The sequence below is a fragment of the Bos mutus genome, chromosome 9, assembly GCF_027580195.1.
Source record: "Bos mutus isolate GX-2022 chromosome 9, NWIPB_WYAK_1.1, whole genome shotgun sequence".
Classification (NCBI taxonomy): domain Eukaryota; kingdom Metazoa; phylum Chordata; class Mammalia; order Artiodactyla; family Bovidae; genus Bos; species Bos mutus.
In genome coordinates, this window is record NC_091625.1 from 3,204,637 (window position 1) to 3,232,055 (window position 27,419).

Consider the following 27,419-nt stretch of genomic DNA (forward strand, 5'->3'; position numbering starts at 1 on the left):
AGTATTACAGGATGGTGACAAGTTTTTGGCAACTTTGTGGGTGTGAGTTACTATAGCAAACATTTTGTTCTTCCTTGGAGCTGAAGAAGTAAAATAAAAATGAAGAGCTTAACATAGAGATAATAAAATTTGCTTGGGAAAGAAACATTAGAAACTAGGTTCTGGATCCATCAATTAATGATGAATAGCCAAGAAAACAATAAATTATAATGCTAACAGCAGAAGCACATTTAATGTGAGGTGGCATGAAGCTCAAAGAATGATTTTGTAAGATATGTCTAAAGCAATAAACAGTTGTCTGGTAAATGCAGTCTTTGGCTGGAAAGAAGATATAATGGCTTCATGCTGCGCATTCTGCGGTGGTTCAGTTCAGTTCAGTTCAGTCACTCAATCGTGTCTGACTCTTTGCGACCCCATGAATTGCAGCACACCAGGCCTCCCTGTCCATCACCAACTTCCAGAGTTCACTGAGACTCACGTGCATCGAGTCAGTGATGCCATCCAGCCATCTCATCCTCTGTCATCCCCTTCTCCTCTTCCCCCCAATCCCTCCCAGCATCAGAGTCTTTTCCAACTCTTTGCATGAGGTGGCCAAAGTACTAGAGTTTCAGCTTCAGCATCATTCTTTCCAAAGAAATCCCAGGGCTGATCTCCTTCAGAATAGACTGGTTGGATCTCCTTGCAGTCCAAGGGACTCTCAAGAGTCTTCTCCAACACCACAGTTCAAAAGCATCAATTCTTCAGCGCTCAGCCTTCTTCACAGTCCAAATCTAACATCCATACATGACCACAGGGAAAACTATAGCCTTGACTAGACGAACCTTTGTTGGCAAAATAATGTCTCTGCTTTTGAAAATGCTATCTAGGTTGGTCATAACTTTCCTTCCAAGGAGTAAACGTCTTTTAATTTCATGGCTGCAGTCACCATCTGCAGTGATTTTGGAGCCCAAAAAAATAAAGTCTGACACTGTTTCCACTGAATGTTCTCTGAATGTTGAGCTTTAAGCCAACTTTTCACTCTCCACTTTCACTTTCATCAAGAGGCTTTTGAGTTACTCTTCACTTTCTGCCACAAGGGTGGTGTCATCTGCATATCTGAGGTTATTCTGTGGTGGAGTGAGTGCCTTTTTATGTAGTGGGATGCAGAAGAGGAAGTCAGAGAAATACCTAGGTTTCACAGAATAAAAGAGAAAAAAAGTGTTCTGTTACTTCAAAAATGGCCACAACAATTTTTCCAACTGAACATGATCTTTAAGAACTTTCTCTATCCCTTCAGCTTGATTCAGCTTTTATAATATACATACACAAAGAATGTAGAGAGAATTATTTTATGTAACTTCTAAGGCTATGTCATAGGAGGTGATAAGGTTCATCCTTTTATCTGGAAGCTTGTCATGGAATCCTGGTATCATATTTTGAATGTTAATGACATTTGCAGATGGTAAGAGGTTACATATAAGTATTCCATTCAACAGCACATCTAAGATCACAGCTAAGAGCCAGTATCTTCTGTAAAATTCTAGCTATAAACTGTAAGCCATCTTCAGATGATTCTGGCATGCAGCCTGAGTCACTCCAAATGACAATTACCAGAGTAAAAACAAAATAAAACTGCTGATTCATGAACAAAAATAAATATTGTTATTGGTTAAAGCTACTAACTTTAGGATTATTTTGTTATACAGTAATAGATAGCCAGTAACAGTCCTGTAAGGCAACTAAAGATGTAAGAACATACGAATTAAAAGAGCAGAAAGGTCTGAAGGGAAAAATAGAGGAGGAAAATTTTTAAAAGGGACAAGGGCTCCTAATAACATTAAAAAAAAAAAAAAAAGAGAGAGAAAGAGGCTTCTATTTTGTCTGAGAATGAGAAGATATAGATCAAAGACAGCAGGAAGGAAATACACTTTAATTTTTTTATAAAATTTTATTAACATTTAAAACAAATGTTGCTGAGAAATCGAAAATCTATCATGGAAGAAGTAATCAACTCCCAGTCAGGTTCTGTCTACCAAACTGTCCAGTATATATTAAATATTTAGTGATTATTGTGTTTCTTTCCTCAAAGGGTAGCTGTGAGCATTGAGTGCCATGAGCACAGGTAAACACTGCTACTGCTGCTGCTAAGTCACTTCAGTTGTGTCCGACTCTGTGCGACCCTATAGACGGCGGCCCACCAGGCTCCCCCATCCCTGGGATTCTCCAGGCAAGAACACTGGAGTGGGTTGCCATTTCCTTCTCCAATGCATGAAAGGGAAAAGTGAAAGTGAAGTCACTCAGTCATGTCCGACTCTTCAAGACCCCATGGTCTGCAGCCTACCAGGCTCCTCTGTCCATGGGATTTTCCAGGCAAGAGTACTGCAGTGGGGTGCCATTGCCTTCTCCAACAGGTAAATACTAAAAACTTCAAAACACTAGACAGATGCAGTAAGAAGTTCTTGGATTTTGGTTATAAAACAACTGCTATCAAGAGAGATTAAAAAGCTTCTTTCTTTGATATTAATCAATACTTGTCATCTTCTATGTTTCCACCATTGGTCTATCAAACTTTTATGAGGGGTAAAATAGTTTCATTTGGGAATAATTTTATATTTAACTGATATATATAGCCAGAGAGTGAAACTTCTATGAGCAAATGCTGATAAGAATGCAGCAATATTTTTATGTTAACATCTAAGTTTTGCTCAGAATTTAACTGGATTTTTAAGTTATTGTTTTATCTCACCTCAAATTTAGATTTATAACATTTAGTTCATGCTCACACACAAACACACACACACACACCTCTGTATTATCATCTCTTGGTAAAATAATTTAATTTATTCAAGTATTGTGTCCTTAGCTCAGAAAATAACAAATAATTATAGCACATTATTGACCTGGTCATATGATTTCAGAAGGCAAAGAGTGATGTTTGTTCTGTAGTCCTCACCATCACAAAAGAAATTCTTCATTTTACAAGTATAATGCCTATTAAAAAATAATGAATTAAGAGACATTGTTTTCTGGGGGAAAATATTAAGATTGCACTCATGTAGGAGCTGTTGCTTTCCAAGTAGATGTGGTAGATTTAAAAAAGCTTCAGTTCCTGGCAATCATGCACCTGAAGTGAAACCTCAGTCCCTGAGCAACAAATGGTGGGCTCATGTGCCTTAATGCATGCTATTTCTATTCTGTTAGAAAACAGGATAAAGTCTATGAAAAGTGCTCCCTAAAAGATCTAAGCTGTAGTATATCTAGGATGTCAACTATAGCCATGAAAGTTGGTTATAAACAGGGACAGAGACAGACACTGCTGGAGTCAAATTTGATGTAGAAGTGATAGAAAATACTTTCTTTCCAAAATTACCCAGTTGATAGCTCATTAAAATGTGCATTTTAATTTATTGTCTCATACTCTTTTTAAAGTTTCTCTTTAGCTTGATGAAGAATTCCACTGAATGGATGCATAATTTGGTATCAAAATTTATTATTTGCAAATATTTGTTTTTAATCAATCACAGAGCATTTCTAAAACTGCTCTGGAATCTGGCAAGCATGAAGTGCATAGAACTGTTAGCCTGGGCATAATGAAGACTGTGCATAAAGTGGAATTTTTGATAATTGAAATAAAATCAGCATACTAAAAAAGATCAAGCATGACCATATCTATTAAAAGCAATGTTTGTAACAATACTTTAGAAATTCTTACACTGGGATTTAGAGGCAGTATCTGAAACTGTAATATTATTGAGCATGAAAGACAAAATATGATAACAAAATTATCTATAGATTAAAGGTAAATAATTTGGTAAGTTTCACTTTCTAGATTTTCATTTTCAAGATTTTTCACTAGCTAAAAACCGAAGTAATGTGCTCAAAAATGTTACTGTATATAAAAATAGATTTATAGCTTTTCCCCATAAAACACATTTTAAAATCCCAAGGTGGAGTGATTAGAGAGCTTCTCACTGGATTGCTGTAAATTGTCACACCTGTTTACTGTTTACAAAGGATTAGGACATGCAGACTTCAACAGAATTCAAGAACTCATTAAAACAACAACAACAAAAACAAAAAAAAAAAACTTGCACTGTACCAGCAGACATTACTTAATAGATGAAAAACATCAGTCATTTTCAGGTAGTCATAAATTTATTTTTATCAGTTAAACTGACAAATCAGAAGTGGAAAATTTATCACAATTACATAGACAGTGTTATTGCAATGTATATAACATCTGACACTAATGATAGCCAATTCAGTATTCTACAAAGGGAGGCACTGGTGCATTCAATATTACAATGCTAACAGTAGCTACGATATGTTTTTTTTTTTTTCACTTTAGAAGTAAACACACATGTGTGAAATAAACATTTTGAGCCAAAGATAAGCAAATATTCACATTATCTAAGTGACTGTTTGTAGCAAGAGCACACCTTTCTTTTTTAAGAAATGATGTTATTTCTTTCAATATTCCTTTTGGGGTCCTAATAAAACATGTAGAGAAAACTGTGTTCCTTTCCTTTCTATATACAGTAACAAAAGTGTACAATACTCAATTATAACCTGTCACTCCAGTTTGAAAATAAAGGTTGCTTCATACCTATCCTCAAGTACATTTGTCTGAAGAAAATCATAATACTTTGGAATTTCTTTAAGATTACAAACAACCATCTGTCTTTCACTTTCTAGATTATGAAACATTTACTTAATACCTTCTATTTGCTATAAGATGGGCCTATAATATGACTAGATCATGGGCTGCACTGCCAAGAAAGAAAATCAATAAATCAGTAGAAGGAGTAAAGGAAGTAATTTATGGAGAAATAAGGGGAAAAAAGGAAGATTTCATTATAAAAAAAAATGTGAGTAGCAGCAGAGAATTGTGTATATGTATGACTTCTTCATAATGTAACCACTAGAGCTATTAGATTAGAGCTTTTGAGTTGGTATAGAGAAATATTGAAAAATAAGTTTATAAAACTAGGTAGAAGACAATTGTATAAATACTCAAATGCTGGGGGAAAATCAGACTGGATTTAACTGCATTAGTAAAATAGAAAAAAAAAAAAAAACTGAATAAAGAATTGCTATGCCAAACAACAGACAAACTAACAACAGCTAAAATTAATTGACTGCTTATTACGAGTCTACCATTTTATTAAGTAGTTAACATGGACTTCCTGGTGTCTCAGATGGTAAAGAATCTGCCTGCAATGCAGGAGACCTAGGTTTTTTACCTGGGGCAGGAAAATCCCCTGGAGAAGAGAATGGCTACTCACTTCAGTATTCCTCCCTGGAGAATCCCATAGAACAGAGGAGCTTGGCAGGCTACAGTCCATGGGGTTCCAAAGAGTCTGACATGACTGAGTGACTAACAACAACAAAATAGCAGGGACTATTTCATTTAATTCAAGACAAACCCGTGAGATGAGTATTGATAATTATCAAAATGTTCCAGATCAACAATTAAAATTCGAAGAGCTTAAATATTATCTTAAAAGTCAAAGAGGAAGGGAGTTGTAGACATGGTCTTGGAACAAAGGGTGCTTAAGTCTAATGGCTATGCTCTATTAACCACACCTAGGCTGCATTTCGGGGAAGGAAATGGCAACCCACTCCAGTATTCTTGCCTGGAGAATCCCAGGGATGGGGGAGCCTGGTGGGCTGCCACCTATGGGGTCTCATAGAGTCAGACACGACTGAAGTGACTTAGCAGCAGCAGCAGGCTGCATTTCTGATCTCATTCATTATACACAGCAAGCAGAAACTGTGCTAAATTTTCCTCATTTTGTAGATGAAGTAACCAAAAATTAAATAGCTAAAATTTGTAATTCATTGCTCTAGAATCTAATGATCAGTTTTACATATTTTTCAAGTCCATCTCTCTGATATTTAATATTAATAAGAATTTAATTATAGAGTCTTTTGAGAAAGAAAATCACATTTTTTTACATATACACATGAAAAACACATTTTTAGAAGTATATTTAGAAAATTTAATTGGTTGTAGTAAGCAAAATTATTTGGACAGGACATAATATATTTATCATAACTCCTCAATTATATTTTGCTATGAGTTCAGCTTCTTGACAGTGCTCCATTTACAAAAGCTGGCTCATTTATAGTTGTAAATTTCATTTAGAAATAGCTAAAATGATGTATGAAGTGAAGTGGATCACACTGATGAAAATTGAACTATATTCCTAATTATATCTCAGTTCAGTTCAGTTCAGTTGCTCAGTGGTGTTCGACTCTTTGTGACCCCATGAATAGCAGCATGCCAGGCCTCCCTGTCCATCACCATCTCCCGGAGTTCACTCAAACTCACGTCCATTGAGTCGGTGATGCCATCCAGCCATCTAATCCTCTGTCGTCCCCTCTTCCTCCTGCCCCCAATCCCTTCCAACATCAGAGTCTTTTCCAAAGAGTCAACACTTCACATGAGGTGGCCAAAGTATTGGAATTTCAGCTTTAGCATCATTCCTTCCAAAGAACACCCAGACCTGATCTCCTTTAGAATAGACTAGTTGGATCTCCTTGCAGTCCAAGGGACTCTCAAGAGTCTTCTCCACCACCACAGTTCAAAAGCATCAATTCTTTGGCAGTCAGCTTTCTTCACAATCCAACTCTCACATCCATACATGAACACTGGAAAAACCATAGCCTTGACTAGACGGACCTTTGTTGGCAAAGTAATGTCTCTGCTTTTCAATATGCTATCTAGGTTAGTCATTTATCTACTTGATGGTTAAAATGACATGTATGTACCTGAAGGCCCTTGATTAAGGTCCCTGAAAAGTTACCTGCTTCATCATAAAGAGAGAAGAATTTTAGAGATTAAGAAACCTAACAAAACAAAACAAAAACATAAAAGCAAGAGCGCAGGGGGAAAATATTGACACTTGTAATTGTGGTACTACTGGAAGAGTTTTGTTTTATTATTATTATTGGCTCACAGAAAGCTGTAAAACTGAAAAACAAAATCACTGAAGCAAAAGGTATGCAAAGATCTTGAAGAGTAAATAAAATAACAGAATTAAAAAGCAACAGTACCCTAATATACAAATATACATATATGTGAGTGTATTTCTGTGTGCTTGTCTCTGTGCTTAGTTGGTCAATCATGTCCAACTCTTTGATACCCCATGGACTGTAGCATACTAGGTTCCTCTGTCCATGGGACTTTTCAGGCATGAATACAGGAATAGGTAGCCAGTCTCTTCCCCAGGGGATCTTCCCACCCAGAGATCAAACCTGGGTCTCCTCCATTGCAGGCAGATTTTTATCCTCTGAGCCACCATGGAACTGACTGTGACTGAGATCATGAACTCCTTATTGCCAAACTGAGACATAAGATGAAGAAATTAGGGAAAACCAATTGATCATTCAGGTATAACCTAAATCAAATCACTTACGATTATACAGTGGAAGTGGCAAATAGACTCAAGGGATTAGATCTGATAGAGCACCTGAAGAACTATGGACGGAGGTTCATGACACTGTACAGGAGGCAGTGATCAAGGCCATCCTCAAGAAAAGCAAATGCAAAAGGGCAAAATGGTTGTCTGAGGAGGCCATACAGATAGCTAAGAAAAGAAGCCAAAAGCAAAGGAGAAAAGGAAAGATATACCCATTTGAATTCAGTGTTCCAAAGAATAGAAAGGAGAAATAAGAAAGCCTTCCTCAGTGATCAATGCAAAGAAATAGAGGAAAACAATAGAATGGGAAATACTAGAGATCTCTTTAAGAAAATTAGAGATATCAAATGAAAATATCATGCAACACTGGACACCATAAAGGACAGAAATTGCATGGACCTAAACAATACACCAGCAAATTTGGAAAACTCAGCAGTGGCCATAGGACTGGAAAAGGTCAGTTTTCATTCCAGTCCTAAAGAAAGGCAATGCCAAAGAATGCTCAAACTCCTGCACAATTGCACTCATCTCACATCTGTAAAGTTATGCTCAAAATTCTCCAAGCCAGGCTTCAGCAATACGTGAACTGTGAACTTCCTGATGTTCAAGCTGGTTTTAGAAAAGGCAGAGGAACCAGAGACCAAACTGCCAACATCTGCTGGATCATTGAAAAAGCAAGAGAGTTCCAGAAAAACATCTATTTCTGCTTTATTGACTATGCCAAAGCCTTTGACTGTGTGGATCACAATGAACTGTGGAAATTTCTGAAAGAGATGGGAATACCAGACCACCTGACCTGCCGCTTGAGAAAGCTATATGCAGGTCAGGAAGCAACAGTTAGAACTGGACATGGAACAAAAGACTGGTTCCAAATAGGAAAAGGAGTATGTCAAGGCTGTATAATGTCACCCTGATTATTTAACTTCTATGTAGAGTACATCATGAGAAATGCTGGGCTGGAAGAAACACAAGCTGGAATCAAGACTGCTGGGAGAAATATCAATAACCTCAGATATGCAGATGACACCACCCTTATGGCAGAAAGTGAAGAGGAACTAAAAAGCCTCTTGATGAGAGTGAAAGAGGAGAGTGATAAAGTTGGCTTAAAGCTCAACATTCAGAAAACGAAGATCATGGTATCTGGTCCCATCACTTCATGGGAAATAGATGGGGAAACAGTGGAAACAGTGTCAGACTTTATTTTTGGGGGCTCCAAAATCACTGCAGATGGTGATTGCAGCCATGAAATTAAAAGACGCTTACTCCTTGGAAGGAAAGTTATGACCAACCTAGATAGCATATTCAAAAGCAGAGACATTATTTTGCCAACAAAGGTCCGTCTAGTCAAGGCTATGGTTTCTCCAGTGTTCATGTATGGATGTGAGAGTTGACCTGTGAAGAAAGCTGACTGCCAAAGAATTGATGCTTTTGAACTGTGGTGTTGGAGTAGACTCTTGAGAGTCCCTTGGACTGCAAGGAGATCCAACTAGTCTATTCTAAAGGAGATCAGCCCTGGGTGTTCTTTGGAAGGAATGATGCTGAAGCTGAAACTCCAGTACTTTGGCCACCTCATGCGAAGAGTTGACCCATTGGAAAAGACTCTGATGCTGGGAGGGATTAGGACAAGAGGAAAAGGGGACAACAGAGGATGACACGGCTGGATGGCATCACCGACTCGATGGACGTGAGTTTGAGTGAACTCCGGGAGATGGTGATGGACAGGGAGGCCTGGCGTGCTGCGATTCATGGGGTCGCAAAGAGTCGGACACGACTGAGTGACTGAACTGAACCGAACTGAATAGAAGCAGAAGATATTAAGAAGAGGTGGCAAGAATACATAAAAGAACTACACAAAAATATTTTCATGTCCCAGATAATCACGATGGTTCAATCGACTACCTAGAGCTGCTGCTGCTGCTAAGTCGCTTCAGTTATGTCCGACTCTGTGTGACCCCATAGACAGAGGCCCACCAGATTCCCTCATCCCTCGGATTCTCCATGCAAGAACACTGGAGGGGGTTGCCATTTCCTTCTCCAATGCGGGAAAGTGAAAAGTGAAAGGGAAGTCGTTCAGTCGTGTCTGACTCTTCGCGACCCCATGGACTGCAACCCACCAGGCTCCTCCATCCATGGGGTTTTCCAGGCAAGAGTACTGGAGTGGGGTGCCAAGACATCCTGGAATGTGAAACAAAGTTGTCCTTAGAAAGCATCACTATGAACAAAACCAATGGAAGTGATGGAATTCCAGTTTAAGTATTTCAAATCCTTAAAGATGTTGTTGTGAAATGCTGCACTCCCTATGCCAGAAAATTTGGAAAACTCAGCACTTGCCACAGGACTGGAAAAGGTTAGCTTTCTTTCAAATCCCAAAGAAAGGCAGTGCCAAGAATGTTCAAACTACTGCACATTTACACTCACTTCACATGATAGCAAAGAGATGCTCAAAATTCTCCAAGCCAGGCTTCAACAGTACATGTACCAAGAACTTCCAGATGTTCAAGCTGGATTTACATAAAGCAGAGGAACCTGACATCAAATTGCCAATACCTGCTGGATCATCAAAAGAGCAAGAATGTTTCAGAAAAACATCTGATTACTTACTACACCAAAACCTTTGACTGTGTGGATCACAACAAACTGTTTAAAATTCTTCAAGAGATGGGAATACCAGACCACCATACCTGCCTAGTGAGAAACCTGTATGCAGGTCAAGAAGCAACAGTTAGAACCGGACATGGAACAACAGACTGGTTCCAAATTGGGAAAGGAGTATGCCAAGGCTGTATATTGTCATCCTGCTTATTTAACTTATATGTAGAGTACATCATGTGAAATGCTGGGCTGGATGAAGCATAAGCAGGATGAAAGATTGCCAGGGGAAACACCAATAACCTCAGATGACACCACCGTTATGGCAGAAAGCAAAGAAGAACTAAAGACCCTCTTGATGAAAGTGAAAGAGGAGAGTGAAACAGTTAGCTTAAAAGTCAATACTCAGAAAACTAATATCATGACATCTGGTCCTGTCACTGCATGCCAAATAGATGGATAAACAGTGGAAACAATGCAAGAGAAAGTGAAGGTGAAGTCGCTCAGTCATGTCCCTACTTTTTGCAACCCTAGTGGAAACTGTGTCAGACTTTATTTTTGGGGGCTCCAAAATTATTGCAGATGGTGACTGAAGCCATGAAATCAAAAGATGCTTGCTCCTTTTAAGAAAAGCTATGACCAAATTAAATAGCATATTAAAAAGGAGACACATGTTTTGCTGACAAAGGTCTCTCTAGTCAAAGCTATGGTTTTTCCAGTAGTCATGTACAGATGTGAAAGTAGGACTATAAAGAAAGCTGAGTGCCAAAGAATTTATTCTTTTGCACTGTGGTGTTGGAAAAGACTCTTAAGAATCCCTTGGACTGCAAGGAGATCAAATCAGTCAATCCTCAAGGAAATCAGTCTTTAATATTCATTGGAAGGACCCATACTGAAGGTGAAATTCCAATACTTTGGCCACTTTATGTGAAGAACTGACTCATTGGAAAAGATCCTGATGCTGGAAAAGATTGAAGCCAGATGGAAAAGGGGATGACAGAGGATAAGATGGTTGAATGGCATCACTGAGTCGCTGGATGTGAATTTGAGCAAGTTCCTGGAGTTAGTGAAGGACAGGAAGCCAAGGTGCTGCAACCCAGGGGACGGTAAAAAGTCAGATACGACTGAGCGGCTGAACTGCACTGAGTCACCAAGAAACATAATAAATACATACATGTACATCTCAACAGGAATTAATCTGAAGAGCAGAGAAAAGAATGATTGAATTAAATGAACACAGCCAGAGTGAAAAGTAGGATAATACAGTGTCTGTCATATGTGCAATTATAGAAGGAAAGGAGATTTTGGCAATAAACATAATTTGAAATAATGGCTTAGAACTTTACAAACATGATGAAATCATTAACTTACAAATACGAAAAGCTTGGCAATCTCAAGGTAGAACAAATATAATAACTGTAAGCAGAGTACATTCAATATTGAAAATATTATATTATTAAATTATCAAGATGGTAAAAAAAAAAGGCATACATAAAAGAAAAAAAAATAGTGCAAATGATAACTGACATTTTTGAGAAACACTGAATGCCAATGTACAGGATTGACAAGTCAATGAAAACATGAGTACATTAAACCCAAAATAAGTAAAATAAGAAGAAATGAGAAAAATAGAAAATGATAGAATAAATTAATGAAGCCAATGTTTGGTACATTGAAAAGATCAACCGTATTTTAAAAATCTATGAATTTGATAAAAGAAAAATACAAATTATCAACATAGGCATTACTTCTGATTCCACAAATATTAAAAGAGCAATAAGATAATATTATGAACATTATGATCCAAACCCAACAAGCAATATGAAAAACTTCATTGAATAGCACAACCAACAAGGACTGGAAAATATTAATATGGCTGCATCTATTAAAAATAATTTAATTTTATACAAAATTTTCTAATAAATATGCTATGTGTTAAGTGATTTCATAAATGAGTGATATTACACATTTAGGCAGGCAAATAATAGCAAATGTATACATCAATTCAAACTGCAAGGTCCAACTTAACAATTATATTTCAAAGTTAAGGAATACTAGAAAATTATTCAGGTCAATACCCAACACGAATATAACAGAAATATAATAGAAAAAAAAAAGCTTATTAAAAAGTATTACCAACCGATTGTAGAGGATATAAAAAAAAAAATCATGTCCAAGTGAGATCATAGTCATGGACTGCAACGTTGGTTGCATATGAAAATCTGTAATTCATAAATTAACTGCAGTTGTTACAAAATCACAAAATCAATTGAGACATCATAAAATCATCTCAGTATGTGCAAGAAAAACATTTGACAAAATGTATTATCCAATCCTTATAAAAATTATCAACAATCTATAGAGTGAGGCTCTTTATTTGACATTTGTCTATGTAAAACATACAGTTAACATTAGACAATGATGAAATAGTAAATATTTTTAACAGCAAGACAAACAGGATACCCCCTTTGTTATTAAACACTATATCAGAGGGTCTAGCTAAGGCAATGAAATGAAATCAAAGGGTATAATATTAGAAAGGGATATAAAGATAACTTTATTTTCAGATAATAAAATTATTTAGATAGAAAATCCTAAGGAATCTGGGGGAATAACTGGAGATAATAAATGCATGAAGCACAAGCTGAAATCAAGGTTGCCAGGATAAATGGTAGTAAATTCAGATATGCAGATGACATCACCCTTAAGGCAGAAAGTGAAGAGGAACTAAAGAGGAACTAAACCTCTTGATGAAGGTAAAAGAGGAGATAAAAAAAAGCTGGCTTAAAACTAAACATTCAAAAACAGAAGAATTATACAAAAGAAATCTTAATGAACTAGATAACCTGAATGGTGTGATCACTCATCCAGGGCCAGACATCCTGAGTGTGAAGCCAAGTGGATCTTAGGAAGAATCACTACGAACAAAGTAGAGGTGATGGAATTCCAGCAGAGCTATATTAAATCCTAAAATATGATGCTGTTAAAATACTGCACTCAACATGCCAGTAAATTTGGAAAACTCAGCAGTGGTCACAGGACTGGAAAAGGTCAGTTTTCATTCCAATCCCAAAGAAAGGCAATGCCAAAGAATGTTCAAAGTACCACAAAATTTCATTTATTTCACATGCTAGCAAAGTGATACTCAATATTTTCCAAGTTTGGCTACAATAGTACATGAACCGAGAACTTCCAGATGTTCAACCTGGATTTAGAAAAGACAGAGGAACCAGAGATCAAATCTCCAACATCCATTGGATCATAGGAAAAGCAAGACAGTTCCAGAAAACACATCTACTGCTTCATTGACAATGCTAAATTTTTTGACTTTGTGGATCACAGCAAACTTTGGAAAATTCTTAAAGAGTTTGGAACACCAGATCTTACCTGACTCCTGAGAAAGCTGTACACAGGTCAAGAATCAACAGTTAGAACTGGACATGGAACAACGAACTAGCTCAAAATTAGGAAAGGAGTACATCAAGGCTGTATATTGTCATCCCTCTTATTTAGCTTATATGCAGAGTACATCATGTGAAATGCCAGGCCAGATGAAGCAAAAGCTGGAATCAAGATTGCCAAGAGAAATACCAATTACCTCAGTAAGCAGATGACACCATCCTTACAGAAGAAAGTGAAGAGCAACTGAGGAGCCTCTTGATGAAAGTGAAAGAGGAGAGTGAAAAAGCTGGCTTAAAACTCAGCATTAAAAAAGACTAAGATCATGGCATCTGGTCCCATCACTTCATGGAAAATAGATGGAGGAACAATGGAAAGAGTGACAGTGTTTTCTTAGACTCCAAAATCATTGCATATGGTGACTGCAGCCATGAAACCAAAAGAGGTTTGTTCCTTGGAAGAAAAACTCTGACCAAAAAAAAAAAGAAAAGAAAAGAAAAAACTCTGACCAACCTAGAACATATTAAAAATCAGAAACATTACTTTGCTTACAAATGTCCATTTGATCAAAGGTATGTGTTTTGCAGTAGTCATTTATGGAATGAGAGTTGGATCATAAAGAAAGATGAGCACCAAAGGACTGATGTTTTTGAACTGCCATATTGGAGAATACTCTAAAGAGTACCTTGGAATGAAAGATCAAGCCAGTTAATCCTAAAGGAAATCAGTCCTGAATATTCACTGGAAGGACTGATGCTGAAGTTGAAGTTCCAATATTTTGGCCACTTGATTGGAAGAGATGACTCATTAGAAATATCCCTGATGCTGGAAAGATTAAAGATGGGGACTATAGAGGAAGAGATGGTTGGATGGCATCACTGACTCAATGGACATGAGTTTGAGCATTTCTGGGAGATGTTGAAGGACAGAGAAGCCTGGCTTGCTGCAGTGCATGGGGTTGCAAATAGTCAGACAGGCCTGAGCTACTGAACAACAACAACATGTTTCAGAAGTTTAACCAAATTTATGCTTATTGAGAATTCAAACCCTTTTATTTGTAATCAATTTATACTTGCATTTTTTAACACAAAAATTAAAAAGAAGTCATGATCATCCTGATATCACATAATTATTAATAATTAACACTCATTAAATGAATAATATATACCACATACTTAGTTAACACACAAATTATCCTGAGACAATTTTCAGTGGAATGAGGAGCTCCTGTATGCATTGTTTGGCCAATCAGTCAAAAGGGAATTTATCTCAATGGAAGGACAAAAAAAAAAAAAAAACAGTAAGACAAAGAAGCTTCATCAGGCTGGAGTGGGGTAGCAAAGGAAAGTCTTTGGGTTAGCAACTGGATACAGAACCTTTAGTTATTTTAGTATTATATTATTGTGGATTATGCTGTGCTTAGAAGAACATGTCATCATCAGTGCCAATAATGATCACAGTGATTAGAGAATTTAAAAAAAAGTTACTACACAGTAAGGTTTTACAATGTAAATAGCAATCCAAATTACATAAAAGCCTTTCTAGTCAACAACTCAGAAAATAATAAGCATCATTAAGAGTGTAACTTGTCCAACTATTTGCCATAACTTTACCTCTCAGTTGTATGAATACTAAGCCATAGAGTTGATTGTGCCTGTAATGTGCCTATTGGGTCAAGTAACATGATTATTTATCTACTATACTGAACAAATTACACTTACGAGAGTAGGGCTAGTTCAATTCTCTCCTTGGCAGGGAGTTAGAGACAGGGTGGAATGGACTGAGATTAGTTTTCCAGCCTTTATCAGAATTAAGTTGCAAAATAGGATTAAAGTTCAATTTTGAAAATGAAAATAATTATATCTGATTTACCTCCTGCTAGCTTTCCTTTAAATGGACAAAATATTATTCTCATTCTACCCACTGGTAGAGATTTTGAAAATGAGGTAATTTTCTTTACCTTGGAAAATGTTCTGCCTCCCTCTGCTTGAAACTTCTAATGAAATGTTCTTAGTAATCTTCACTAATCAGATTGGTTATCTCTTAGAATGATACCTGTGGTTATCATGTCCTGAAAAATAATTATTTTTCCAGTGAAATGCCATGGCTTCCAAAAATTATTAATCTCGGCTATAGAGATCACAGCATGGCTTCCAAACAAACCTTCTTGAATCCCGAATCTAAAACTATTATTTGCAGCTGTAACTTAATCCTAAACCAAGACTGAGAGCTTATTCTCTGACAATCACTTGTTCCGACATCAAACAACTTTTGAAAAGTTTTGAAAATCAGGAACTGACCATAAGAATTTTAATACTTCCATTATTTAATAATGATACTTATTAGTTTTTTTTAGATAAACATTATGAAGTTATAAAATCAGGGAAAATAATTTTATAATAGATAAATATAAATCTTGTATAACATTTTCAAACTGAGAAAAGCAGAATTACAATGAAGAGTACATCTCATTTAATTTCACATTGAATTTTTACTTCTTAATTTCATTTTTATAGTGTTTGAAGTTATATAGTTTTACCTCATGGCTAATTATTATTTTCATACTCTTTCACAATATTGAGGTGTCTTAAAAATCACGATTTTTTTTCAAAAGTCTCACTAGTTTTAAAATAGGATTGTACTTATTTCTTTGCTGTCTTGATTTAAAATTGCATTAGATTTAAATGATTAAACTGCTCCCCTCATCATAGCTATAATATTCTAAAATATATTAACTCCAAAATTTTCAGTCTTCAGCGAAACTTAAGAGCAGTGAAATTTTGACACAAAGGATAATTTCTGTAATGCATGCATGCATGCTAAGTTGCTTCAGTTTAGTTCAGTTCAGTCGCTCAGTCGTGTCTGACTCTGCAACCCCATGAATTGCAGCACACCAGGCCTCACTGTCCGTCACCAACTCCTGGAGTTCACCCAAACTCATGCGCATCAAGTCCGTGATGCCATCCAGCCATCTCATCCTCTGTCATCCCCTTCTCCTACTGCCCCCATTCCCTTCCAGCTTCAGAGTCTTTTCCAATGAGTCAACTCTTCACATGAGGTGGCCAAAGTATTGGAGTTTCAACCTCAGCATCAGTCCTTCAAATGAACACCCAGGACTGGTCTCCTTTAGGATGGACTGGTTGGGTCTCCTTGCAGTCCAAGGGACTCTCAAGAGTCTTCTCCAACACCACAGTTCAAAAGCATCAATTCTTCAGCGCTCAGCTTTCTTCACAGTCCAACTCTGACATCCACACATGACCACTGGAAAAACCATAGCCTTGACTAGACAGACCTCTGTTTTTGAATATGCTATCTAGGTTGGTCATAACTTTCCTTCCAAGGAGTAAGCATCTTTTAATTTCAGTCATGTCAAATTCTTTGCAATCCTATGGACTGTACCCCACTAGACTCTTCTGTCCAGGGGATTCTTCAGACAAGAATACTGCAGTGGATTATCATGCCCTCTTGCAGCGAATCTTCCTAAACTAGGGATCAAACTTGAGTCTCATGTCTTCTGCATTGGTAGACTGGTTCTTTACCATTAGAACAACTTGGGACACCAATTTATGTAATAAGAATTGATTCATAAGTCATTGGAAATATAAAATTTATAACTTTTAATATAACTCTTTGGAACACTATAATCTCATTTTTTGTAAATTCTGCATCATATATCAAATAATATGTTTTAGTATGCAAAGATAAAAAAGAGTATATGTTTACACATAAAAGATTATACAAAGTCCCAAAAGACTTTTGAAGAAATTCATTAGGAAAGCATGTATAACTGAAAAGAGAGGTGGATGGATAGATAGATACATATGTGCATGCATAACACATACATTATAACTTAAAAGGGTGATATTTTCTGTACATTTTTGGCTAAGACTAGAAGTCACTGAATAATACAAAATATTCCAAAATGTTATGGTTATTAGGTCTTCTAAGAGAGTCACAGGTCATTTTGGCCATAATAACACAATGTTCATTGAGTATCATCATCATTGCACAGTAGCTCAGTCATATCCAGCACTCTGTGACCCCATGAACTGCAGCATGCCAGGCTTCCCTGTCCTTCCCCATGAGCTTTCTCAAACCAATGTCCATTGAATCAGTGATGCCATCCAACTATCTCGGGCTCTGTCATCCCCTTCTACTCCTGTCTTCAATCATTTCCAGCATCAGAGTCTTTTCTAACGAGTAGGCTCTTCCAATCAGATGGCCAAAGTATTTGAGCTTCAACTTCAGCATCAGTCTTTCCAATGAACATTCAGGATTGATTTTCATTAGAATTGACTGGTTTGATCTCCTTGTAGTCCAAGGAACCCTCAAGAGTCTTTTCCAACCCTACAGTTCAAAAACATCAGTTCTTCAGCACTCATTCATCATTGTGGACCAACTCTCACAAACATGTATGAATACTGGAAAACCCATAGCTTTGACTAGATGGACGTTTGTTGGCAAAGTAATGTCTCTGATTTGCTGTCTAGTTTTGTCATTTTCTCCCAAGGAGCAAACATCTTCTAATTTCATGGCTGCATCAGCAGTGGTTTTGGAGATGGAGAAAATTAAGTCCAACACTGTTTCCATTGTTTCCCCATCTATTTGCTATGAAGTAATGGGACCAGATGACATGATCTTAATTTTTTTGAATGTTGAGTTTTAAGCCAGATTTTTCACTCCCCTCTTTCACCTTCATTAAGAGGTTCTTTAGTTGCTATACAGCCTTGACAAATACCTTTCCAATTTGGCATTAGTCTGTTGTTCCAGGTCTGGTTCTAACTGTTGCTTCTTGACCTGCATACAGATTTCTCAGGAGACAGAAAAGTGAAAGTGAAAGTCGATCACTCATGTCTGACTTTTTGCAACCCTGTGGACTATACAGTCCATGGAATTCTCCAGGGCAGAATATTGAGTGGGTAGCTGTTCCCTTCTCCAGGGCATCATCCCAACTCAGTGATTAAGCCCAGGCCTCCTGAATTGTAGGCAGATTCTTTACCAACTGAGGCACCAGGGAAGCCCAAGAATACTAGAGTGGGTAGAGTATCCATTCCCGGCAGATCTTCCCTACCCAGAAATCAAACTGGGGTCTCCTGAATTGCAGGCAGATTCTTTACCAGCTAAACTACCAGGAAAGCCCATCTCTTTCCCATCCCTTTAATAATTTTCCACAGTTTGTTGTGATTCACACAGTCAAAGGCTTTCGTGTAGTGAATGAAGCAGAAGTAGATTTTTTTGTTTGTTTTTTTGGAATTCTCTTCTTTTTTCTATGATCAAACAGATGTTGGCAATTTGATCTCTGGTTCCTCTGCCTTTTATAAATCTCCATTGAACATCTAGATGTTCTTGGTTTACATACTGTTGAAGCCTAGCTTAGAGAATTTTGAGCATTACTCTGCTAGCAGGTAAGATGAGTGCAATTGTGCATTAGTTTGATCATTTTTTGACATAGCCTTTCATTGAAATTGGAATGAAAACTGACTTTTTCCAGTCCTGGGTTGACTGCTGAGTTTTCCAACTTTGCTGGCATGTTGAGTGCAGCACTTTCACAGCATCATCTTTTCGGACTTGAAATAGCTCAACTGGAATTCCATCACCTCCACTAGCTTTGTTCATAGTGATGCTTCCTAAGGCCCACTGGACTTCACACTCCAAAATGTCTGGTTCTAGTTGAGTGATCACATCATCGTGGTTATCTGGGTCATTAAGATTTTCTTTCTTTCTTTTTTTATATATAGTTTTCTGCATATTCTTGCCACCTCTTCTTAATATCTTCTGCTTCTGCTAGGTTCATGCCATTTCTTTCCTTTATTGAGCACATCTTTGCATGAAATGTTCTCCTGGTATCTCTAATTTTCTTGAAGAAATCTCTTTCTATTGTTTTCCTCTTTCTAGAGGAAGGCTTTCTTATCTCTCCTTGCTATTTTTTGGAACTCTGCATTCAGATGGGTATATCTTCCCTTTTGTCCTTTGCCTTTCACTTCTCTTCTTTTCTCAGTTATTTGTAAGGTCTCTTCAGACAACCATTTTGCCTTTTTGCACTTCTTTTTTTGGGTGATGGTTTTTATCACACCTCCTGTACAATGTTACAAACCTCTGTCAATAGTCTTTCAGGAACTCTTTCTGTCAGATCTAATCCCTTGATCTCTTTGTCATTAATACTGTAAAATCATAAGGGATTTGATTTAGGTTATATCTGAATGGCCTATTGGGTTTACCTAATTTCTTTAATTTAAGTCTGAATTTTTCAATAAGCGTTCATGATCTGAGCCACAATCAACTCCTGGTCTTGTTTTTGATGACTCTGTAGATTGTCTGTTTTCAGATGCAAAGAAAATAACCAATTTGATTTCAATGTAGACCATCTGGTGATGTCCATGTGTAGAGTCATTTCTTGTATTGTTGGAAGGACAACACAAAACTCTTTTGGCCTTTGCCTGCTTCATTTTGTACTCCAAGGCCAAACTTGCCTGTTACTCCTGGTATCTCTTGACTTCCTACTTTTGCATGCCAGTCCCCTATGACGAAATGGACTTTTTTTTTTTTTATATTAGTTCTAGAAGGTCTTGTAAGTCATCATAGAATCGTTCAACTTCAGCATCTTTGGCATTAGTGGTCGGGACATAGACGTGGATTACTGTGATATTGAATGTTGTGCCTTGGAAACAGACAGAGATCATTCTGTCATTTTAGAGATTGCACCCAAGTACTGCGTTTCAGACTCTTATGTAGGTGATGAGGACTATTCCATTTCTTCTAAGGGATTCTTGCCCACAGTAGTAGATATAATGGTCATCTGAGTTAAATTCACCCATTCCCATCCACTTTAGTTGACTGATTCCTGAAATGTTGATGTCCACTCTTGCCATCTCCTGCATGACCACTTCCAATTTATCTTGCTTCATTGACCTAACATTCCAGATTCCCATGCAACATTGTTCTTTACACCACTGGACTATATTTTCACCACCAGACACATCCTCAACTGTGTGTTGTTTCTGCTTGGCTCAGCCTCTTCATTCCCTCTGGAGCTATTTCTCAGCTCTTCTCCAGTAGTTTATTGGGCACATACCAACCTGAGAAATTCATCTCTCAGTGTCATATATTTTTGCCTTTTCATACTATTCTTGGGGTTCTCAAGGCAAGAATGCTGCAGTGGTTTGACATTCTCTTCACCAGTGCACTAGGTTTTGTCAGAACTGTCCACCATGATGTGTCTATCTTGGGTGGCCCTACAAGGCATGGCTCATAATTTCACTTAGTTAGCCAAGTCTGTGGGCTATATTGTTTCTGAGATATAAGTTTTCCCAAGTTATCAAATGACCATTTGTCCTGTATTTTTCTGACTAAATACTATCATTCACATTTGCATTTAAGTAAACAATTGTGCTTCATAAATCTCTACTTTGTATTTTAAATTCAGTCATGGCCTTTTATAGGATACCTAAATAGTATTTAACTTACCATGAGGAGAAACTTGAAAGTTAACTAGTCATAACTACATGTCTTTACTCAGTGCAAATAATCTGGGTCAGTGGAACCTCAGGAAATTATGGGTTATGTGTATATGTTTTACATGAAAGACAAACTGAGGCCAAACATTCCAGTCATGGAGTTTGTAGAGAATCTATATATCCTTGCTATAGAGGATGGTATAAAGGGGTTGGTAAATTACAGCTGTAAGCCAAATATGGTCTTCCACCTATTTTTGAAAATAAAATTTTATTGAAAATAATAAAATCAATTTATTTACATACTGCCTATGGATGATTTCACCTTGCAATAGCAGAATTGAGTTACTGTGATAATACCACATGTCTCAGAATATATAAAATATTTACTATCTTATTCATTACAAAAAAAAAAAAAGTTTGCAATCTCCAGGTCTAAGTATACAGTGATTTGTTTATTTTATGGTTTTCTGATGTTTATTTCTTATTTTACAATAAATAATTTAAATGAAGTAGTATACATTTTTCATAAAAAGCATGCTTCAAATTTATTTCCCTTTAAATTTGGTAATGAGTTTACTATGTCACTGTAATGATTCAGCACTGAGAATAGTGACATCACTGACTACATGAAGCCAGAAGACACATGCTTGCTTAAGTATCAGCATCTATTTAGATGTTAGGGATTATTTTTAAAAATCCCCTTACACTGATGAATTGGGTTCAGATGCAGGAGATATTCTTATATAACACTCTGTGAAGCGTGAATTTTCATTTAGATCAAATGACTATGCCAAAATTATTTTCCTCATTTTCTATTGGAAATTTGTCTGTACACACAAAAATTAAAGTGATTATTATAAATGTTTTGGCTCAGTAAACAGAATAAATAGGTACAAATTTAAAAGGTAGAAGACAGTACGCTTAAATCAGAGATTTCAAATAATCAGTTCATTTCAATGATAGTTTGATTTTTTCCTTTCATTTTATTGAGTTAAAATAAAGTTTTATAAATTTATTCTGTTGAAGGCAAGCAATCTGACAACGTTAAGAATGCTCTTGAAAATTCACTAAAAATATTCAAAGAAAAAGTTATGTGTGCTGTTTTACTGTGCTAAAAATTATATATATCTTTAAATTTATCATGAATATATATTGTTTGATCAAGTTGAGAAAAGGATGGAAAAGATATGTAGTTGGAATTTATTGTGATTCATTTGTAATTCATATTTTAAAAGCAAACCAGATGTGATGTTCACATAAGTAGAATATAATCTATAGTCGAAAATTTCACAAATAATTGAAAATATTCACAGGTAAACGGACAATTTTTTCTATAAAGCTGTTATTGAAAAAAATAAAATGACAAAATAAGCTTTCTCTTTCTGCTATCCATTAGCAATTTGATTTTAGAAATGTTTGAACTTGTGAAGAATGACTGAAAATAATACAGTATCTCAGGAAGGTTTTGGAATTTTAGTGAAGAATTTTGTAAATTTTTATTGCATCTCATTCAAAACCAGCTACATGTAATTGACAATAAAAACAATAAGTTAGGGACAAGGATAATTTTCTGAAAGTTTTAGTTAATTATTCTTATTTTCAAGGCATTAAAACTTGTCCCTCAACAATACAATGAAGACACTTAAGTTCAACAACTTCAAAACTGCTCGAGATTATAAATGTTATAATTGAGCTTTGTAATATCTACACCTGTGGGATACAACATTTGAAGGAGACCCTATGTTTCAAAGATTAATTTTGGCAGGATATAATGGAACTCAAACACAGCAACATCAGATTTTTCAAACATCCAAAAGAATCATATGTAGAGATCACTTATTTCATTAGGATTCTCTTTGAAAATGTTTGCAAAAAATAACTCTGAAAAGAATGAAAATATAGCTCCTATGGAAATACTTTATTGATGTATTTTAGGCAAAAATAAATAAAATTGAGAATATTTAACACTACCATATTTTCATTTGAGATTAACAGGAACCTCAACATGTGACTTCTCTGGTGGCACAGAGTGTTTGCATACAATGTGGGGAAAACTGGGTTCGATCCCTGAGTCAGAAAGATCCTCTGGAGAAGGAAATGGCAACCCACTCCAGTACTCTTGCCTGGGAAATCCCATGGATGGAAGAGCCTGGTAGGCTACACTCCGTGGAGTCACAGAGTCGGACACGACTGATCGACTTCACTTTCACCTTCACTTTCAACATGTGTTCAGTGAAAATGTGTTCAATTAAGAGAGCATAGAAGGGTCAATTGAAACTATTAACAAGTTCAAATTTATTAATCATAAATGCAGTTTTTAAGATGGTATAGGTAGAGTTCCAAAAAATTACAACTATAAGATCATATTGAAAAAAATACTCATTCTTCAGGGGAAAAAAAAAAGTATACATAGCTTGCTTATATCATTTGTAATATTTCAGAAAATCAATTTAAAATATGTTTTAAAATGTCCTTTAGATTTGCAGAGGACAAATTGCAATATTTTCTTTGGAAATTATATGATTAAAAGTAAATTTTGAATAAAGCTACTTTATATGTCTGTCTATTTAATGAAATCAATTTGCCAGAGAATAAAAAATATTTCAAATATATATGGAGGTCTTTTAGCTACCTCTTCTGTCAGAAAGGGGCTTCCATTGTGGCTCATATGGTAAAGAATTTGCCTGCAGTACAGGAGACCTGGGTTCAATCCTTGGGTTGGGAAGATCCTCTGGAGAAGGGAAAGAATACCCACTCCAGAATTCTGGCCTGGAGAATTCCGTGGACTGTATAGTTCATGGGGTCACAAAGAGTTGGACACAACTGAGCAAATTTCATTTTCACTTTCTGTCCAAAAAATACCATGTTTTGGAAGATGAATTATATGGTCTTCATACATCTGCAGGATGTGGTAAGATATTAAAAAACATCTTTCCGCTCATATCCTATCTCAAGAAAATAAATTACCTGAGAAAAAAGCCCTGCAAACATTTCTTTAAGACAGTTGTACTCACAGCATACCAAACCCTCTTATTATAGGCAATGACTGATACACAAGATGATAAATACCAAAATTAGATTGATTATATTATTTGCAGTCAAAGATAGAGAAGCTCTATACAATCAGCAAAGATAAGACCAGGAGTGGACTGTGGCTCAGACCTTGAATTTCTTATTGCCAAATGCAGAATTAAATTGAAGAAAGTAGGGAAAACCAATAGATCATTCAGGTATGACCAAAATCAAATCCCATATGATTGTACAGTGAAAGTGACAAATAGATTCAAGGAATTAGACCTGGTAGACAGAGTGCCTCAAGAACTATGGACTGAGGTTCCTGACATTGTACAGGGAGCAGTGATCATGACCATCCTCAAGAAAAAGAAATGCAAAAAGGAAAAAATCATTGTCTGAAGAGACTTTACAGATAACTGAGAAAAGAAGAGAAGTGAAAGGCAAAGGATAAAGAGAAAGATATACCCATCTGAATGCAGAGTTCCAAAGAATAGTGAGGAGAGATAAGAAAGGCTTCCTCAGTGATCAATGCAAAGAAATAGAAGAAAACAATAGAATGGGAAAGACTAGAGATCTCTTCAAGAAAACTAGAGATATCAAGGGAATATTTCATGCAAAAATGGGCACAATAAAGGGCAGAAATTATATGAACCTAACAGAAGCAGAAGACATTAAGAAGACGTGGCTAGAATACACAGAAGAACTACACAAAAAATATATTTATGACCAAGATAACCACGAATGTGTGATCACTCACCTAGAGCAAGACATCCCGGAATGTGAAGTCAAATGGGCCTTATGAAGCATCACTATGAACAGAGCTAGTGGAGGGGATAGAATGCCAGTTGAGCTATTTCAAATCTTAAAAGATGATGCTACAAAAGTGCTGCACTAAATATGCCCGCAAATCTGAAAAACTCAGCAGTGGACAGAGTACTGGAAAAGTCATTTTTCATTCCAACCCCAAAGAAAGATAATGCCAAAGAAATGTTCAAACTACCGTGCAATTGCACTCATCTCACATGCTAGCAAAGTAATGCTCAACATTCTCCTAGCCAGGCTTCAACAGTATGTGAACCATGAATTTCAAGATGTTCAAGGTAGATTTAGAAAAAGCAGAAGAATGAGAGATCAAATTGCCAACATTCATTAGATCATCGATAAAGCAAGAGAGTTCCAGAAAAGCATCTACTTCTGCTTTATTAATTACGCTGAAGTCTTTGTCTGTGTAGATCACAACAAACTGTGAAAAAATTCTTCAAAAGATGGGAATACCAGACCACCATACCTGCCTCATGAGAAATCTGTATGCAGGTAAAGGAGTAATAGTTAGAACTTGATATATAACAATGGACTGGTTCCAAATCTGGAAAGGAGTACATCAAGGCTGTATACTGTCACCCAGCTTATTTAACTTATATGCAGAGTACATCATGTGAAATGTCAGGCTAAATGATGCACAAGATGGAATAAAGATTGCCAGAAGAAATATCAATAACCTGAGATACAAAGATGACACCATCCTTATGGAAGAAAGCAAAGAGCCTCTTGATGAAAGTGAAAAAAGATAGTGAGAAACTTGGCTTAAAATTCAACACTCAGAAAACCAAAATCATGACATCTGGTCCCATCACTTTATGGCAAATAGATGGGGAAACAATGGAAACAGTGAGAGACTTCAGTTTTGGGGGCTCCAAAATCACTGAAGATGGTGAATATAGCCATGAAATTGAAAGGTGCTTGCTCATTGGAAGAAAAGCTATGACCAACCTAGACAGCATATTAAAAAGCAGAGACATTACTTTGCCAACAAAGTTCCATCTAGTCAAAGCTATGATTTTTCCAGTAGTCTTGTATGGATATGAGAGTTGGACTATAAAGTAAGCTGAGCACTGAAGAATTGATGCTTTTGAGCTGTGGTGCTGGAGAAGATTCTTGAATCCCTTGGACTGCAGGGAGATCCAACCAATCAATCCTAATGGAAATCCGACCTGAATTTTCATTGGAAGAACTCATGCTGAAGCTGATTTTCAATACTTTGTCCATCTGATGTGAACTGACTCATTTGAAAAGACCCTGATGCTGGGAATGTTTGAAAGCCAGAGGAGAAGGGGACAACAGAGGATAAGACGGTTGGATGGCATTACCGACTTGATGACATGAGTTTAATTAAGCTCCAGGAGTTGATGATGGACAAGGAAGCCTGGGGTGCTGCAGTCCACTGTGTTGTAAAGAGTTGGACACAACTGAGCAACTGAACTGAACTGAACTGATACACTCTCTAAACTTTCAAATCTATCTCAACTATGGTAGGTGGAAGGATGTGTAAGAGAAACATTTGGAGCTATCACTCCTGACAGTTTGAGAAACACATAACTTTTACTTTTACCAGGAAAGGATTCTTTAGGTATCTACACATGACAGGAGACACAGTTGACCCAAATAATTTTTAAATATACTGATGGTCAGGTATATTTCCCAGAATATGAAAACTATAGGAGAGATCAAAGATGAGATAAGAATGGTTTAAACACAATTTCATTGTCAAATATTTAATGAAAAGTTAAAAAAAAAGTACTATTGGTTTCAACAATAATTTTGTTTCACATCTTTAAATTCATTCAAGAAGGAATAAAACTTTTTTATTCTTTATGAAAGGGAAATTGCCAGAAATGACTTGTTATATAAGCAGAAATGTTAGATACAATTTTGCAAATATGTGCAAAATATACAGTATTTCTAAATCAATGTTTGTACCTAAGAATAAAATATTTTATGATAATAAGACTGTTTAACCTGTGTCCAGATTCTCCATATATTATGAAATATGTAGCAAAATAATTAATTGTTAACCAAATTGATCTCTTAATTTTATCCCTAAAAAGTCTGAGTATATAATCACTAAGCTTGTATTCATCAGTAATAATTGAAACATTTCAAGTTTAAGTTGAAATAAATGACTAAATTAATACTATTTGTGTGTATGTATATATACATACATGTGAATTTTTACCTGAAAATGGTTCCTCACATTCACAAAGGAAGATACTTGCAGTAATATTTCTATAGTTCCCATGGAAGCAGATATGTCATTGCCATTGGCCAATTATTTCTGAACAAGTTATGGTTATAAAGATAAAATAAAATCAATGTTTCAACAAGATTAAAATATTTACATTGCATTCATAGATTGTTTTCATTGGTCATAGATTTTTCCTAAATTCTTTCATTGTTAATATCATAACATTTTCAAAAAAAAGTAATATTAATTTAGAAATAGTGCCTCATGAAGATGGATTTAAGTGGAAACAAAATTAATTTCAGTAAATTTAATCTCTTTTTTTCTATCCTCTTACCACAAGACAGGGCTTCCCAAGTGACACTAGTAATAAAGAACCTACCAATGCAGGAAACATAAGAGACTCAGGTTCAATCACTGGGCTGGGAAGATCACCTGGAGGAGGACATGGCAGTCCACTCTAGTGTTCTTGCCTGAAGAATCCCATGGACAGAGGAGCCTGGTGGGCTACAGTCTATGGGATTGCAAAGATTTGGACAC

The 27,419-nt window shown here is 36.3% G+C and overlaps 1 protein-coding gene across 1 annotated transcript in view; it reads right to left on the reverse strand.

Moving 5' to 3' along the window:
* The window catches only part of EYS (eyes shut homolog), a 196,380-nt gene that overhangs the window by 154,984 nt on the left and 13,977 nt on the right, over window positions 1-27,419 (reverse strand). Inside the window, 2 exon segments of the mRNA XM_070377128.1 lie at window positions 6,661-6,664; window positions 26,874-26,983. Of these exon segments, the coding sequence (XP_070233229.1) occupies window positions 6,661-6,664; window positions 26,874-26,983 (114 nt within the window).